Source organism: Eptatretus burgeri, chromosome 2 (genome assembly GCF_056783735.1).
Source record: "Eptatretus burgeri isolate ZD-2024b chromosome 2, Ebu_testis_v1, whole genome shotgun sequence".
NCBI classification, from domain to species: domain Eukaryota; kingdom Metazoa; phylum Chordata; class Myxini; order Myxiniformes; family Myxinidae; genus Eptatretus; species Eptatretus burgeri.
In genome coordinates, this window is record NC_140962.1 from 141,730,210 (window position 1) to 141,748,736 (window position 18,527).

At 46.1% G+C, this 18,527-nt stretch overlaps 1 protein-coding gene and 1 long non-coding RNA gene across 4 annotated transcripts in view; one reads left to right on the top strand and one right to left on the bottom strand.

The window, feature by feature from the left end:
• The window catches only part of LOC147033362 (uncharacterized), a 51,265-nt gene extending 44,710 nt beyond the window's left edge, over positions 1-6,555 (top strand). For all 3 annotated transcript variants that reach the window (XR_015051188.1, XM_085854628.1, XM_085854617.1), the window contains one exon: positions 2,629-6,555. Coding sequence is in view for 2 of the 3 variants with exons in the window: in XM_085854628.1 (XP_085710754.1) it covers positions 2,629-2,731 (103 nt within the window). In the remaining variant the exon portion in view is untranslated. The remainder of the gene's footprint in view (positions 1-2,628) is intronic.
• Positions 1-18,340, bottom strand: part of LOC147033361 (uncharacterized) — an 85,550-nt gene extending 67,210 nt beyond the window's left edge. Inside the window, exon 1 of the long non-coding RNA XR_015051242.1 lies at positions 18,004-18,340. This is a non-coding gene — a long non-coding RNA (uncharacterized LOC147033361). The remainder of the gene's footprint in view (positions 1-18,003) is intronic.
• Between the last annotated feature and the right edge of the window lie 187 nt (positions 18,341-18,527).

Consider the following 18,527-nt stretch of genomic DNA (forward strand, 5'->3'; position numbering starts at 1 on the left):
AGCCATCACACTTAAGGACTGCTATTCTATATTCACAAACGCTGAAATTAATTCAGCCTGGAAATTCTTGCATAGAAACCTGCTCTCACTTATGCACAGATTCATCCCATCTCGTCTTCATTTATCTTACGCATCCTCCCGCTATTGGTACTCTGAATCCTGTGGTGAGGCAGTTGCTTCAAAACAACTTGCATTCTCCTCCTGGAAGGCAAATTCAACCGAAGACAATCTCAGATCATTCCTCAAAGCCCAACACAAGTGTGTGTCTATTCTCAGGAATGTGTGTCAAAACAAGTGTGTGGGCCTAGTATTAAGTTAGAATTTTGTTTTTATTGGCTGCTCTGAGAGCACCCTTATTCTGGACATTTCCATCTGTCTGTCTGTCCGCAAAACTTTGGTCAAGCCGAGGGGCGAAACCACTCAACCGATTCCAATGACATTTGGTAGGTAGGACCAATATTTCTGGGAATCGTGTCCTTTCGAATATGGGACCCCGGGCCCTAGCAACGGCATAGCAACGGCCCTTTAAAGTGGTCAAAAATCGAAAAATCGAAGCTTAGAATTCTGTGCGCAATCAATCTAGCTCCCTTCATGCCAATTTGTAGGAGGAGATAGGTTTTGGGCGAGTACATATCGAACATTTCAGAAACGGTTAATTGCGAATATCTCTAAGAGAAAGAGTCTGATTTTGATGAAACTTGGGTGAAATGTGTACAACGTGTCGAGCATGTACACAAAAATGAATGGTTGCTATGCACACCTCCGTTGCTTAGCAACAGCTAAAATACTTTTTCGTACATCGTACACTTATTGTGGACGACACAAAAAAATCAATACCTCCGAAACTGGACCTCCGAGGGACCTGTTTTTGTGTGCCCAAGGAGAATGTCTTGCAGCATCATATAAAAAAAATAAAATCTTTAGCGAATAGATAAATGGAATTACCAGGGCTGCCATTTGTTAGATTCTCTTTGGAAACGTGCCTGAAATTTCACAAGGCGGGTTTCTGGGCGCAAACTAAGAGGGCTGTGATAATCATATTTATTGTGCTAAATTGATTGATAGCATGCACATGAATATCGGCTAGTCGCGTCGGCCAGCTTTCCATCGAGAGCGAGCAGCCATGCCGCCGACCGGCTTGTAAGTCTATGAATAAAATACCTTCCTTTGAGGAAACATGGGGAATAAATAATGTACTTTGCCATGTAACCGATTACTGTTTATGCCTGATGTTGGCTTAATGGTTAGGGTGGTGGGCTTGGGGTCCGATCGGGTTCCTGAGTTCAAATCCCACTCGGCTGTTGAATTAATGCCAGGTGGGGTTGACTCTGCCTGTCATCCTTCCGAGGTCGGCAAAATGAGTGCCAACTTGCTGGTATCCTGTGTCGGAGTGGTCACCAGTCCAAGGTCGTACCCATTAACCCAGGAGACTGCTTAGGCAGCACCAACACTCTGCATAGAGTATGGTCCTGATGGATGAATGATGGCTGTTTAGTCCTGGAGTGAGTTAACTGTACTTTCTGATTCTCTTTTTAAATATCCTTTGTCCCTGCTCCCCTTGTGTTTTTTAAAGGACTGGTTTTGTTCATTTTAATGCATGATGACATGTTTTTATAATAAAAAGACAAGTAGGTCTCGTTCTCCCTTTCTCCCTTTCTCTTATTTGTTCCTTATGCACTGCCAAATATTTTAAGTTACAAACTCAGGGTACAAATACAACTTTGTGTGGGAGTTAACATAGGTTATGTTGCCACGGCCTCACAAGGGGGTATGTGGGTTTGTAGGGGGGTGGGGGGGGGCATAAATTCTCGATGTAAATTTGTATTGTGTAGTGGATCTGATGGATGTGCAGAGGGAATTGCAATTTCCTTTTTTATCTGAGCAGCACTGAGGTTAAAGCACTCTTTGCATAGGGAAAATTTGTTCTCTTTCCCTTCTCCCCCCCCCCCCCCCAACAAAAACAAAAATGGAGGGCCTGTCAAAGCCTGTCATCATGTGTGAGACATTTCTAGCATGAAGGACCATCAGGGCAAACGGTGGGGGGGGGGCAAAGGGTGGGGGTGGATTGGGATGTAAGGATGGGGACGGGAGTTGTGGAGTGGGGACAAATAAATTTGTCTTCCTTTCCTTCTCCTTCTTGTCCACAATTTTTGTCAAACAGGATGACTTATTGGTCCATCAGTGAAGCGATGGTAGGCTTTGCTAGTATCTAATAAATGCCTTCTGCTTCTCCTTTATAGCATTCCTTATCTCATGACGCAACCACCCTGGTCTCTTACTGCTTCAAGTTTTACACCTCATTGGTAATCCAAGAAACATTCCAAATTTGTCCTCGTAGTACCTGAGGAGAAGCTTGGCTTTGTCAAGTAACATTGTTATCACTCAATAAAATATGAGGACAGTGACATGACATTGTGATGTCAATATTTATCTCCAATCAACGGAAGTATTTCTATTGGTACCTTCATGAAGATTAAAATTTCACGTTTTTGTTGGTGGACCTTTGGACCTTTGACCGCCTTGCTGTTCAAGAGTATACGAGTGTATTGCTTTTAAAATTTTATTAATGTCAATGTTGTTTCAGTATTAACCCCAACGAACTTGCTGTTGTGGTTTGCACTTTCACAGAGAGACCAGGAGAGCACAGAAAAGTTCCCTCCACCAAGAGTTCTTACACGCTCTTCAGCAAAATATCAACACAGATGAAAAACCATCATCTGAGGACGAGTGATGAAGAGTCTGTTCCCATTCAAGGACCCAATGTTTCAGACAAAGGCAGTTTGGTGTGTTGGTGAACGCTCATGCAAGTGCACAATTTGTGGGATGGTATTTAGTCGGTCATCTTTTCTCCAGCACAGGAGACTACACAGCAGCAAGCGGCCCTACAGTTGTTCAGTCTGTGGGAAAGGGTTTTTTAAATATGTCGCACTATCGCAATCATTTTGAGGATTCATAACGATGAGCGTCCTTGCAGGTGCTCAATATGTGGCAAAGGTTTTATTCAATCGTCAAACTACCACTCCCACAAACGTCCTTATAAGTGCACTATGTGTGTTAAAGTGTTTTGCATGTTGTCATCCTGCAAGAGACATATAAAAAGCCATTCCAGAATCGACCATACACACGTTGCTTTGAATTGATGACTTAACGATAAGAAAGTGAGTTTTTCTGCATTCAAAACAGACGGCTAACTAGAACAGCACTTGGTAGAGAGCATACCTCTGCCAGGCTGAACAGTTTACATTTTGTATCACACTTACAGGCCAGATCTGGATCTGGACCTGATCCAAAAATCGAATTGGCTTGTTCTCGTCACCTACCCAAATTCTTCCACCTAGTTTTGTCATAACTCATCCACAATATTTTGAACCATCATGCTATACATAATTTTTGGCTCCATCTCTCAATGGTGAAGAATCACCTTAAAATGATCGGTTCAGGATCTGGATCCTCACCAAAATCTAATGAATTCTTCCTTGTCACACACCCAACCTGTTCATCAAGTTTTGTCTGAATCTGTGCACAACTTTTTCAGATATCCTGCTCACAACACAAACAGGGGTGAAAACATAACCTCCTTCCACCTTCGGTGGTGGAGGTAATGAAAATCCTTACCTTCACTAGCATTGCCATGTTATGCAGGTGGATCTCCATTGAATGATCTTTGATTAAAAAAAAAAAACAAGTCGATGCCTGGCCCATCCCAATCTCCTTGAGATGTTGATCAACCTGCTACAACCATGAGGCACGTGGTTGGCTCATTGGCCTCCTCCACTCACGAGGCTCTCTCACTGAGAGAATCTGGTGAGCGGGATCAGCATCAGGAAAACGAGCCACATGTCCATACAGCCGCAGCTGATGCTCACGGACTATGCAGGTAACAAATCTCATTTGGGTCTCTCTCAGCAACCACTCGTTGGACACAAAGTCCGACCAGCGATTGCCGAGGATTCTCCGAAGAGACCTGGTACAGAAGGAATTAAGTCTCCATCTCAGATCCCTGGTCAGACTTCAAGTCTCACATCCAGAAAGCAAGATTGGAAGCACCAAAGACCTGAAAACTCGGACATTCATCCTCCCGCACAGGTACCGGCAGCGCCACACCCCATGATCCAGTGAATCCATGACCCCCCAGGCCCGACACGGATATCTGTTGACCTCTGGCTCACAGCTAGCAGAGACATGAATATCACTGCCAAGGTAAGTGAATCTCTCCATGAACTCAACATCCTCACCACAAACAGGCACAGACAGGACAGCAGCATCCAATATGTCATTGAAAGCCTGGATCTTAATTTTGACCCAAGAAACCTGTAATCCCAGCGGCTCAGACTCCTCGTTGAGCACCTTGAGGCCCCCAAAATTATATCTAGAGTCTCTGCAAAGATGACTGCATCATCTACGAAATCAAGGTCAGAGATATTGACATTCCCAAAAGATGCACCGCAGCTTGATCTTTCCGACATCCTCCCCAGAATCCAGTCCATACAAGTGCTGAAAAGTGTGGGAGCCAGTGCACACCCCTAACAAACTCCAGTAACAACTGGAAATAAGTCAGCGATGGTACCACCACATCTCACAGCACTCGCAGTACCAAAGTATAGTTCAGACATCATATTGATCAGTTTTGGTGGCACCCCACGAAGACCAAGAATCCTCCAGAGGGCATCCCAATTCAGTGAATGAAATGCTTTGCAGAGAACAACATAGGCTGCAAGTAGCCCCTGCTGAAACTCTCGTCGCCATTTGGTGAGGACCTGAAGAGCAACGATGCAGTCAATCGTTGACCTCTTTGGTGTAAAGCCTGATAGGTCTGGACACTGATGCTCAAGCAGATGGTGGTGAACCCTATCAAGAATTATCTGAGCAAAGTTGAGTATGTAACAAGGAAGAATTGCTTCTATTTTGGTGAATATCTGAATCTGGATCTCGATCCGAGAATTTTTAAAGTTGTTATTCTTCACCATTCAGTGATAGTTAAGGACGGATTCATCCAGATCCGAGGCTAAACAATATATAGCACAATATCTCAAAAAGTTATGGACGGATTCGGACAAAACTTGGTGGATGAGTTGGTTAGGTGACGAGAACAAGCCGATTTAAATTTTTGTTCAGGTCCAAATGCAGATCCGGTCTATCAGTGGGATACAAAATGTAAACTAATCAGCCTGGCAGAGGTATGCACTCTACCGAGTGGCCGTTCTAGTTGTCTGAATTTGGATGAAAACCTGGTAATGGCCAACGGGAAGTGAATGTTTGGAAACAAATATAAAAGGAAAATCTGGTTCGGATTCTCTAAAATTATGGAAGTAACCAGAAAGGCATTGATTTGTTCAAAATTTATTATTATTATTATTTATTCAAAAATTTATACTCGTTTATCCTTTCATACAAAAAGCACAGTAATTGTGCGTTGTTCATCTTGTACCAAACGTCGGTATGGGTGGAATTGCTCACCATGGCCCGAATAACCCACTGGCTCCTTTCTCCACCACGAACCATGGCCCGAAAGTATTATTTGCTCAGTAGATGGACCAAGCTTTCCGTAAGAAAATTTTTGAGGAAAATTAGCAATTTAGGAAATAGAGATCAACAACTGAAAATAAGTCAAACCCACGTTGGTTTGTTCATTTAGACAATTCTGCGTGTAGCAGCAAGTCCCATCATTAAACGATTCTTATTCATTGCAATCTGGGAATATCTTTGCTCTACTCACTCCTATGACTCTTGATTACTTTGCTTTATCCTCCTGCATATTCAGGTGCGTCGGGAATTCATCAGTTTCCACTATTTATTTCAGTCCTGTTCTCTTAAGGCATCTGAATGTTGTAATCACGTAATTTTCTTCCTTTATTATTCTGCGTAATGCTCGAGGTCACACCGCCTTCATAATTTTTGAGTGGTGTTCATGTTATCACTTCATGTGGGAGTTGTGCTTGCAGCATTCCCGATGTTCTAAATTACTCCAGTCTTTTTCTTATGTTTGATGCTTTAGATTGGTTTTCTCAAGTAAGAATTTCTGTTGTTGGAAGAAACTCTGTCCAGTTAATCCAGAGGATCTTTTTGAAGTGGTGAATTAAGAATTTGTTGTTTTTATAAATCTGTTGCTGAGTTCCATGACATTGAGGACAGACATGATGCAGGAGATGAAAATTATTGTTTGTCAGACCTGATCACAATACTTTTCCAAGTGTTTACACCAAAAGGAAGACATTTTTTGATGACTTGCTCATAACACCAGAAGAAGGAGTGAAACAATCCATGCATGTTTAATTCCCAACCATGGTCTGAATAACCAGGATCAGAGGCCAAAGATAAAGGCTGGATTGAGCAGTTATTTTTTCAAACACTTAAAAATATAATTTGGGATTTAAACTCGACTGTTTTTTTTATTTTTTTTTTCCTTCTTTCCCAAATTCGACATTTTACAATACTTTGTTCAAATTGTTTTGGATTATCCCACACTGCAATTCTCCTGTCCTTGCTTTCATTCATTTTGTTCACCTGTACTTCTCTTTGCTGTTGGACTTTTTCAATAAACTTGCAATTATAAAATCACATTTCAACTTGTTAATGAAACAAACCCTGGCTTGTGTTCAAAGTTTGTACTTGAATATTTTCTTATTGATTGTTCACATGTGATAGAAACTTGGAACTGAATATTACAGGTAGAACTTTGACCTATTATCCTGACATTCACTTTTCAAAAAATAACTCAAATGTGTGCACAATGAAAGCATTTTGGAATGCAAGAATCATTGCAATAAATATAACTACGGCAAAACAACAGAAGAACAGCACTCGAAGAGCGCATACTTCTGCCAGGTTGAAGAGTTTATTTTGTAAGCCACTGACAGGCCAGATCTGGATCCGGACCTCAACAAAAATCTAATTGACTTGTTCTTGTCACCTACCCAAATCATCCATCAAGTCTTGTCCTAATCCGTTTTGCAATTTTTTGAAATCTTGTGCTACATAAAGTTTTTGGCCCCATCTCTCAATTGTGAAAAGCACTTTAAAAGTCGCGTATTCAAATTAGCCTTGGAAGGCACCTAATCTATAAGGAAACTGAATCCTTTTGATTGTGTTGATCATGAATTGATATGGCTTTGATCTATGAAAGGATCAAAACCTCGATTAACAAGCTCGAATGAGCCAAGATCCTCATCCTCTTAATGATGATGTCATAAAAACGAATATGATGTCAATGTGATGTATCAGGTTTGCAATAAATTATCTGTGCTAATGCCTGGCTTAATTCCCGCAAACAAAATTCAAACAGCTTGCCTAGTTTCGGAGATAATGGTATAGGCGATTTCCATTAAGCCGCTGTCACACCTTGACGTTTTAGCCAGCGTATGCCGACGTATGAAAAATTTGGCGAATACGCTGGCACACGTCGAAAATGTTGTGGGTAAGTTTTGTATATGTTATGAGCACGCTGGCATATGTCTTAGTACGCCGAGCTCGTCGACAAATTTTGTGCATGCACAAAACTTGCCGACGTATGCCAGCGTATGACTCGCACGTTCCGCATACGCTGGCTATAAGTTGCAGGCACGTTACGCGATCGTTGACACACGTTACTTGTAAGTTACTCAAAAGTCGAAACACGTCGACGTAATGTTTAGCGTACCCGAAACTTATTTCTAACCTATGTGTAACGTATCTCCAACGCATGTAGACGTATTTGACGTCTTCCGGACGACCACAAAGTTAGAAAAACCCCATCAAAGATGAGGGGGTCGACTGGACCTCTTGGATCTTTATAAACACGGAGCCGTGTAGACGGCGAGGCTGCGCTGGTTACCTTCACCTCGCTGGGGCGACCCGCGACGTCTCGTCCCCACGGCAGCTGTCGTGACCGCGGTCCGGCACAGGCCTCATCTGACGGCCTGGTGATTCGGGCCCAGCTGGCAACGCCTCAGAGGAACGAACGGGTCTTATGCTCTTTCAGAGTTGATTCTCTCTTTAAGAGCCCGCCGGTCCCTCAGCGCTGCTCGGACTGTCCCGAAGCCCGATCACCTCGGACCGTTCGATCCTGGCTGGCAACCTCTCTCCGGGCCTCCCCACTTCCCACACGAATGTGCAGTTCGGCATGGCACGGCCGGCCTGCTGTGCTCCCCGCTCCATCTCCTCGGTGAATCCGGACTTCCACTGCTCTCCACTGGACTCGAACTCCGCTCCTCACACCGCTCCAAACCCCGACCGACTCTCTGACTTCGCGCTCTGCGTGCTTTTTTTATAGGGTTCGTGAGGCGAGATCTGATCTCCGCTCTTTCACCTCTGACCCCCACTGGCTCCGCCCCTCTCGCTCTCCTATTCCGAATTCCGAGGCGAAGCTTGGAGCGAGCGGACGTGGTCGAAATCACCATCGCTGGCAACAAGGAAACCCCCGAGTCTGTTTGCAGCGATCTTGCCGTGGTCGGCGCAAAGATGGCGGCGCCCGCGGAGTTGAAGGTGAAGCGATGTTTCGTTGGGTATTGGGGGAGATGCGGTTTAGGAGATGGTGGTTGGCATTGTGGTTTGCATCGTGGAGAAGGTGGCTGTGGTTGGCATTGTGGAGAAGGTGGTGGTTGTAGTTGAAATGCGGTTGGCGTCGTGGAGAAGGTGGTTGTTGTGGAGCGGTTGGTCAGAGCGATGGTGGTGGAGGTGGTTGTTGTGAAGCAGTTGGTCAGAGCGATGTTGGCGATGGAGGTGGTTGTTGTGAAGCGGTTGGTCCAAAATAACGATAGCAAAACAATAATGGCTACCTCAAAGATCACAGCCCTGATCACACGAATTATATCCGCTAAAATCGGTGGGGAAATCTATCTGAACACAGACTTATCGACATAACTGATCTAAGGACCTATATGGTGCTCTGTGAATTTCCACAGCCGTAACAATATGTACATTTGGCTCAGTGACGAGAGAGCGGTCCCCAAACTGGATCAACCTGATCTGGTTCAGTGATGAAGCCCATTTCCACTTGAATGATGCCATCAGCAACCACAACATTTTCTGGCGGGTGTCCTCATATGATTTAGTCTCATAGCACAGAGCCACTACTTTTGTCTTCTGCTTCACTGTCAATTGCATAGTTGAGTAAGCACCGTGTGTGCGTGTGTGTTTTGTTATGTCCGGCTTCCTTCCTGGGACTTCGGTGCAGTAATTGGTCTTTATTTTGATTCGTTATGCACGGCCACATCTTTTAAGTTACAAACTCCAAAATTGGGGTACATATTCAACTTTGTGTGTGTGTGTGTGTGTGTGTGTGTGTGGGGGGGGGGGGTAACAGGTGATGTAGCTGCAGCCTCACACTGGGGGGGGGAGGGGGAGGTAACATAGGTGATGTGGCTGCAGCCTCACACTGGGAGGGAGGGGGGCGGTCTAAATTCTCTATGTAAATATGTACCACGTGGTGGCAGAGGGTATTACAATTTCCTTTTTGACCTGGGCTACACTGAGATTAGAGCACTCTGCATGGGTAAATGTGTCCTTTCCTTCTCCTCACCCAATTTTTTTGGTAAACGGGATGACTAATTGAAGCGACGGGTAGGCTCTGCTGGTGTCTGATAAGAAGCATGTACACAAAACAAGAAGTTACAGTAAAAACACCTTGGCGATGCAGAATGGTTTGGAATTGTAAAAGAGTTTCGATGGGGGTTCATTCTCTCCCCTTGTTTAAGATGTATGGTGAGTACATCATAAGGAAGTCAAACTTGGATGACGTCGAGATTGGAGGAAGATGTAGCAACATTGTAAGGTATGCTGATCCCACTGTGGTGGCAGAAAGTAATAAGGCCTTCATGAAACTGCTGCAGACAGTGAAAAAGCTGGTCTTTATTTAAACCTAAAAAAAGATCGATGTATTCATATTGCGAGACGATCAGGTGAAATCTTGTAATTTGACAATTACCTGGGTCCATTTTTTTTTTTATCCAAACATAGCCCTTGACCTTCCACTGGATGAAAGAGGAGGCCATGCAAAGTTTGGTCACATTGGTTCCCTGCAGGGTCTGAATGCATTCCCAGAAACGAACAAACAAACAAACTTTCTTATTTTATATATATATTGTTATGGCCATGCGTACTGAGTGTATTATGAGGGGGTTCATCCCTGTTTCTCCACGGAAGAGCCGGACCTGGGGCTACCGCTCACAATTAACTTCATGGTATGGTGGGTTGCTTTGCAACCACGAATGCCAATCAGTCAACCGCGAGTTCCACTGTCCCCCGTCTAATTTGCCGTGTAACTGGAGGTCACGTGGCCTCCTGACCAGGGAGCGCACCCTCGACGATGCACCAATCTTATCTTAATTAGGGCGGCCGAGCATTTACCGCTGGTGCATGCCGACTCACTGGTTAATTAGTTTGGAAATTACCTCCCACTCTCTTGGTTCGGACAATGCTGGATCAATGGAAGGAAAGGACAAGCACGGACAGGTTGAAACGTCAACGAGGTGTTTATTAAGAAGAAAAAAATTAACAAACTGAAGAACTTTTTATTTATTTGTGGTGAAAATAGGTGAATTAAAATTAATCAAAATAATCTCAAACAAAAGTAATTAAACAGGCATTGACAGAAAAACAGACAAAGGAGCATACACTTATCACTCTGCCTCACTTAATGATTAAACACGAGACAAGGGTACCCAGTAGATCATTCAGGGGGGGGAAAGAAATCTGGTCTCGGCTTACCAAGGCAGAAGTCCTCATGCTTCCATTAAAATGTCCCAAAATGTGTGAGCGTGCCTTGGTCCGCTGCCAGCGCCCTGCCTCGCCGTGCACCCACCCACAAACAGGCTCGAACACCAATCAACGTCACATTGTCACCCCCAGGAACCAGGGATGCCAATAATCAGGTACGCCAAGAGCAGGTACTGAGCAAAACCAGCAGGAATGGTCCGACTGTTACACACCATCAGGAGCTATCAGGAGCCGTAACCAACGGACAGCTGTAAGGAGCTGTAACCAGCTGTCACCAACTGCCAGGAATTGTCACTAACTGTTTGGAGCTGTAAGGAACTATCACTCAGCTGTCAGGAATTGTCACCAACTGACTGGAAAGTGGTCCTCCCGTTCTTTTTATAGGCGACCAGTGTGGGCGGAGCTTCAAGCAGACTTCAACCAAATCTACCTTGCCTATTGGCGCAACGCTGCACGTGACCGACCGTCAATCTCGTGATCATTCCTTCCTCGTTCAGCCCGACACGAACAAGAGCCAGCCAGCATCCATAGAGCTGTCAAACGGGATGTCATACGTCGATGGAAAAAGGTGGACGTCAACGTTGATGAAAGAGGTGAGTGTAGAATGTCAATGAAAGATAGGTGGGTGAGGTAAATGATCCACAGCCATATTTGACCGTCAGAATAACTGTTCAGAAAAAGCCTGTGGTGTGCTTAATCAAATGTCCTGCAAGTCCAAAGTGTAAATAAATCGTCCACCTCCAAGCCAATGTGTCCTGATAGAAAGGGGGTAGAACAAGCCTCCGTTGGGCTAATGGCTATCTCTCGCGTGCATGAATGTGTCGTAAAGAGAAAAAGGCGATCCCATAATAAAGAGAATCTGTTCTATACCCTTCTCCAACGCATCAAAGAGTTAGAATCCCACCAGACAAGGGGATGGGTCGATCCTGGACATGCATTTATGGAAATAACTGTCTGAGGACCTGCATGTTTGTATGCATGAGTTGGATCCGATTCTGAAATCCATAACAATATATATTAGATAGCAGAGTACCCACACTCTGGGTCGGTCGAATTTGTGCATCACTTTCTGAAAAGAAGTAGTGTGTTTTGCAAGAAGACTCCAGATGCTTGTGTGGTATGCATTTAAATGGTTCAAGATGGTCTCAACTCTGAAGGGTACATTCCAAAAGTAGTTAGAGTAAAAGGGGTTGAAAGGGTCTAATCTCTCAAGCATGTAAAAAGGGCCTAAAAGGGTCCAAGTGGTTTTAAACTCTAAATGGTCAAGAGTCCAAGCTGTCTTATCTGTCGAAAGGGTCAAAGGGGTCTGAAGGGTCTTCAAGGTCTTTGGGGTCAAAATGGTTTTGGGAGTCTTAATGGGTCTTAGGGGTATTAATAAATGTCTCGGGTCTTAAGTCACAGATCTAATCTGTCACGCCAGATTAGATCTGTGACTTGCTACAGGTATCATGTAAACCTGTACTCACCTGTTCCATGGTCGGGTTGTTGGTGACAAAACCGACTCCCCCACCAGTTTTCCTGGTGAGGAGGGTGTAAGGATATGGACACTCAGAAGGATTAAAAACAAAACCTGTCAAAGAGCGGAGGAGCTCCTTGTAAGCCAACAGCCATCCATATCTATTGCCCAACTGTGCGGACATCCTCCTGCAGTTGTTACTTTTTTGTTCAGAGGTGGGTGGCAGAATTTTCACTCTGGCCACCATAAAACCCTTAATTCCGCAAAACGTACCACAACGAAATCTGAAAACCCACTCCGTGGGCGTACCTCCTGTGCAGGTACTCTCTGCAGGGCAGCTCACCGGATGAGGGGATTGGGGCAAAGCCTTTGGGACCCCCACTCTTTGATGATAGGAGGAAAACCACAGGTAACCTTCCCGGGTCAGATTGTGGTAGTGTGTGTCGGGGTGGTGCTGAGGTGTCCTGCACCAGATGGTGGTCTCCTTGGGTTAACCTGAGACGGTCCCTTCGGGTGGGTGCCTGGAATATCCTATCCCGAAGAGAGGATGATAACCTGTCGCTGTTATCATCTGAGCTCAAGCATTTATACATCGGTATTGCAGCACTCTCTGAGGGTCGGAGACAGTATAGTGGCAAGATCATGGCGGGTGGTTACACCTACTGTTGGTCTGGTCGCTCCGATGGTTACCATGACCAAGGAGTTGCTGTAGCTGTGTCCAATAAGCTGACACCAATGATAAATGAGGTAACACCGGTCAACGAGCGTATTATGAGATGAAGGATTTGTCACTCCTTGGGTGTCGTTTCCCTCGTCTGTGGAAATGCTCCGACTGAGGCGAGTAACCTCACCGTGAAAGACGCATTCTATGCCACGCTCGAGTCTGTGGTTAATCAGTGCCTCAGACGAGATACTCTTCCGGTCGTGGGGGATTTCAATGCATCAACTGGAACTGATAGGGATGGTTATGAGACATGTTGGTCCCCATGGTTCTGGAACTGTGAACCAGAATAGCACCAAGTTCGTCAGTCATGGACTTAGGGTGGCCGGTTCATGATTTAAGTGCCCACAGGCTCATTGCTGGACTTGGTATTCCAACGCTGGCGGTGTGGCAAAGGAGATTGACCATGTGCTTGTTGATGGTCGCTGGAGGATGATCCAGAACTGCAGGGTCTAATGGAGTGCTCAGTTCCTCAATACCAACCAGAGGCTTGTTGTAGCAACTCTGAAGCTGCAGCTTAAATATGGGAGAATGGTACCATCCCAGCCGAGGCTGGATGTTGACAAAATCAAGGATGAGAGGCGAGCTGAGAAGTTTGCGAACAAGCTGAGTGGAGATTTGTGGCATCTGGGTGCTTTGGGGAATCCTGTAGAGTTGCGGAGTGCCTTCTAGACCACCATCTTGATGTTGCCGGTGGATGTCTTGGAACTCACCGGAGGGCGAAGAAGAATTTTATCTCTCAAAGGACACTGGATACCATTGACCAAAGTCGCAGGGCCAGGCTGAATGGCAGAGCTGAGCTGTTCAGGGAGCTGTGACATAAAACTGTACGTTTGCTCAGGGTGGACAAGGAGCCCTATGGGCGAGGAATCTGTGAGGGGGTAGAGCATCACCTGTGGTCAAGGGATTCTCAACCTGCTTGCAGGGGAATTTGCGCATTGTGTTCATCCAAGCCCATCCTTCGGTGTACCGCAGTTAGAGTGGAGGGTGATGGGCTCTTGACAGAGGAGTCCAAAATGAAGGCCCACTGGGCCGGTTACTTTGATAGGCAGTATGAGGCTGATCCACCAGCTGCCGAGTTGGATGCCCATGGTGTTACTATCCCAAATGCTGACCCTCCAATCACCTGTGATCCACCGTCATTTGTGGAAGCACAGGCTGCAGTGAACCGGTTAAAATGGGGTAAAGCTCCTGGGATCTGTGACATCCATGCTGAACTTCTCAAGATTGATGGAAATGCTGTTGTGGCATGCAGTCTGTGCTCTGCCTGGAACACATGCATTATCCCAACTGACTGGAAAAGGGGCCTTATTGTCCCTCTCTGGAAAGGGAAGGGTGATCGCTTGGACTGCAACAACTACAGAGGGGTGACGCTACTCTCAGTGCCAGAGAAGATCTTTGCTCGGATAATTGTTGATAGGGTTCGCCACCATCTGCTTGAGCACCAGCATCCAGAGCAGTCAGCCTTTATATCAAAGAGGTCAACGATTGACCGTATTCTTCAGGTCCTCACCGAACGCAGACGAGAGTTTCGGCAGGGGCTTCTTGCAGCCTATGTTGATCTCTGCAAAGCGTTAGATTCAGTGAATCAGGATGCTCTCTGGAGGATTCTTGGTCTTCATGGGGTGTCACCAAAACTGATCAATCTAATGTCTGAACTATACTCTGGTACTGAGAGTGCTGTGAAGTGTGGTGGTACCATCTCTGACTTATTTCCAGTTGTTACTGGTGTTCATCATGGGTGTGTACTGGCCCCCATACTTTTCAGCGCTTTGTATGGACTGGATTCTGGGGAGGATGTCAGAGAGATCAAGCTGCGGTGCATCGTTTGGGAATGTCAAGATCTCTGACCTTGATTTCGCAGATAATGCAGTTATCTTTGCAGAGACTCCAGATATGCTTTTGGGGGCCCTCGAGATGCTGAATGAGGACTCAGAGCCACTGGGATTACCTGTTTCCTGGGTCAAAACTAAGATCCAGGCTTTCATTGACATCGTGGATGCTGCGATCTTGTCTGTACCTGTTTGTGGTCAGGATGTTGAGGTCATGGAGAAATTCACTACCCTTGGCAGTGATATTGATGTCTCTGCTGGCTGTGAGCCAGAGTTCAATAGACCTCTGGGTCTGGCCTGGGGAGTCATGGATTCACTGGATCATGGGGTGTGGAGCTGCCGGTACCTGTGCGGGAGGACGAAAGTCCGAGTCTTCAGGTCCTTGGTGCTTCCAGTCTTGCTCTATGGATGTGAGACTTGGACTCTGATCAGGGATCTGAGACGGAGACTTAATTCTTTTGGTACCAGGTCTCTTCGGAAAATCCTTGGCTATCGGTGGTCAGACTTTGTGTCCAATGAGCGGTTGCTGAGAGAGACTCAAATGAGATTTGTCACCTGCATAGTCCGTGAGCGTCAGCTGCGGCTGTATGGACATGTGGCTCGTTTTCCTGACGTTGATCCTGCTCACCAGATTCTCTCAGCGAGGGACCCTCGTGAGTGGAGGAGGCCAACGGGCCAACTACGTGCCTCGTGGTTGCAGCAGGTTGATCAGCATCTCAAGGAGATGGGGATGGGCCAGGCATTTGCCTGGGGGATGGCCAGACGGAGGCCCCTGGAGTCTCCTTGGGTTAACCCCCTGGAGTCTCCTTGGGTTAACCCCCTGGAGTTTCCTTGGGTTGGTGTCTCCTTGGGGTTACGTGGTGGAAAGTGGACGCAGCGACGCACTGCTCTGGCGCATGTTCCCATGCATAACCTGACCTGGGTCTTAAGGGCCTTTGGTATCTAAAGGGTATTTTGGGTCTCAAAGGGTCTTGATTGGGTCTTACATGTCTTTGGGGTCTAAAGGGTCTTAAATGGTCTTCAGGATCTTAAGGGCTTGGGGGTCTTTTGGGGTCTTCAAACGTCAAAAGGGTTCTCAACAGTCAAAAATGTCTGAAGGTATAAAATGTACATTGCAACAATATGTATGCCTGGTGTTGACTTAATGGTTATGGTGGTGGGCTTGGGATCCTTGGGTCCTGAATTCAAATCGTGTATGGCTGCTGAATTAATACCAAGTGGGGTTGACTCAGCCTGTCATCCTTCTGTGGTCGGCAAAATGAGTACCTGCTTGCTGGGATGATTGAGCCATTTGAGTATTCTGTGTTGGAGTGGCGACCTGTTCAGGATTGTGCTCAATAGCCCAGGAGACTGCTTCAGCAGCACCAACACTATGCACAGAATATGGTCCTGATAGATTTGGATTTTTTGGAATAGTATACAATTAATAGACGTACGTCAAACAGTACATATTTAATGGACATATAGTCACACAGCTTCACGGACAGACGGAGTCTTAAGGGTCTTCGATGTCTCAATGTTGGGGTCTTCGAGATCTCAAAAGTCTTGAGGGTCTTGGGGATCTGTGGGACATTAAGGGTCTGTGGGGTCTAAAGGATCTTCGGACAATTCCTGGGTCAGACTTGGTCTGTGTGCCAAATGTGGTGGTTGTCGACATTGTAGTCTTTGCAGAAAATGCGAACATACAGACAGACGACAAATTATATTTATTCGATGCAAGATTTGTGAGCTCAAAATGAATAAACTCTCCATGGTTTGAAGAACAGGCAATGACTTTCCAAATCGTGAATCCAGCACTTGGATATCTATCGCTACTTCTTGGGAGAGATTTTTTGTTGTTGTTGTTTATATACCTTGTCGAGGCTCGTATGAGAGCTAACACACAACGCACAGCAAGGGGGGCATGAGACAAGATGGGCGGGAGTGGGAAGGACAAAACAGTGGGGAACATAGACATTAGGAGATCTGTGGAAGGGAGAGGGATGGGGTGGGGAACATGGAGGATACAAGATGGACATTACAGGGACTTTCAGGAAGAAAAGCAGGGAATTTGAAGGAAGTGGGCTTGGGGTGGATTAACGGGGGTATAAAAGATCGAGGATTTGGATGGGGGATGATAAGAGGTGGTGGTGAACATCTGTATTGAAGGCCTGGTGGGAAGAATGGGATTAGATAGAGTGAGGGAGTTTATTCCAAAGGCGGGGAAAAAGAGGAATGAAAGGGTGAAGGTGAGCAGTGATTCGTGATTTTGGTAGTTTTGCCAGAAGGGGGTTATTGGCGGACCTTGAGCGCCCTGCGGAAATGTGGTGGGAACAAATCGCAGAGAGAGCATGGGGGCGGGGGGGGGGCGAGGCTGGAGAGGAGACGGTAGAAAAGAGAGAGACCACCGACCAGCCTGCGGTGAGAGAGTGAGAGGCCCAAAGACTCAGCCTCAACTCGGGAGATACCGATGATCCGAAATGCCTTGGTTTCCAGAGCGTGAAGCCGAGAAAGGTGAGAGGCAGGAGCACCAGCCCATAGGGGAGAGCAGTACTCCATCAGGCTGCGGATGAAGACTTTGTTTGTCGTCAGGAGCTCAGGTGGGCCGAGGAAGGACTTTGCACGACGGAGGATTCCCAGTTCGACACCTGAGACGCTAACTACCACTGGAGCGTGCCCTTGAGACCATCATATAACCTTTCAGGCAACACATCTATGGTCTTCTTGCAAAACACGGACGACACGATTTCAGTAATTGATGTGTAAATTCGAGCCACCCACGGGGTGGGGACTCTGCTCGTGGTGACCGACTCCAACTCCACGTGGTGGTGCACGGATCCTCAGCATGCACGGTCACAACCGTCACGGTATTGCACAGCACAGGTGTTTTGTGTTCCACTACCAATCAGCTTGCCAAGCCAGCCATTTGTTTTCAGCCCTCTGGTTGGAGTGCTCGCTCGACTTTTTAAGCCACTTAGCGAGCACTCAGCAAGCTGCTTGGTAAATGGAATACACCCCCAGCTGATTCTACCTCCTCCTACACCTCCCGATTCCCCATCAGCAATTCCTTTTGGTTTCGCTTATATTTGTCCACTTTCTTATTGTTCTCATTATAGATATCTTATTTCACAATATTTCCTTCATTTTTGTCTCTTCATATTATTTTCATCGCAAAATGTATTGCCAAAGGGACAAGCCGTGCTTTTTATTCTACATGGTCCTCCACTGTTCACACGTTATATGATGTGTACGTTCCTGGGAAAAAAAACAAACGATAACAACAACAACAACAACAAAACGCAATATTCGATAAAAGTACGTACGTATGCACAAGGGGCGTGGCCATGTCGATCACGTGATGTTTCCCCCTCCACTTCACCATTGAGGCCGCTTTCGCTTTCTGGCTTCGCTCGGTGCATTCACCTTCTCGCTCCCCTCACAGCAGCTTCGTCCCACGACAACCTATCTTTTGATATGTTATCTAATTTTCTTACTTTGTGGTGCGAGTGCTTTGCCATCTCCGTGCACGGTTTCCCCCGACGCTTCACGTCTCCATAGCAACGCAGCAAGCAACCCTCCACTCGTCAGCAGCACGATCACACCACCCAGCCGCGCAGGGTTCTTCTTCCTCCTCCCATTGTTTCATCACCCCCGATGGATCCCGCGGTATTCTTCACTCGCACTCATTGACCATCCATTGCAAAATCATTATTATTCCTCTCGATGTGTTTTAATGTTGATTTCAGGTCCAAACGATATTATGTGATTATTGAACTTCCCAATTGTCACCTTTATCCTCCCAAAGATGTGATGATCAGGAGTCGTGATTTATTTCCGTTTCAGGCAG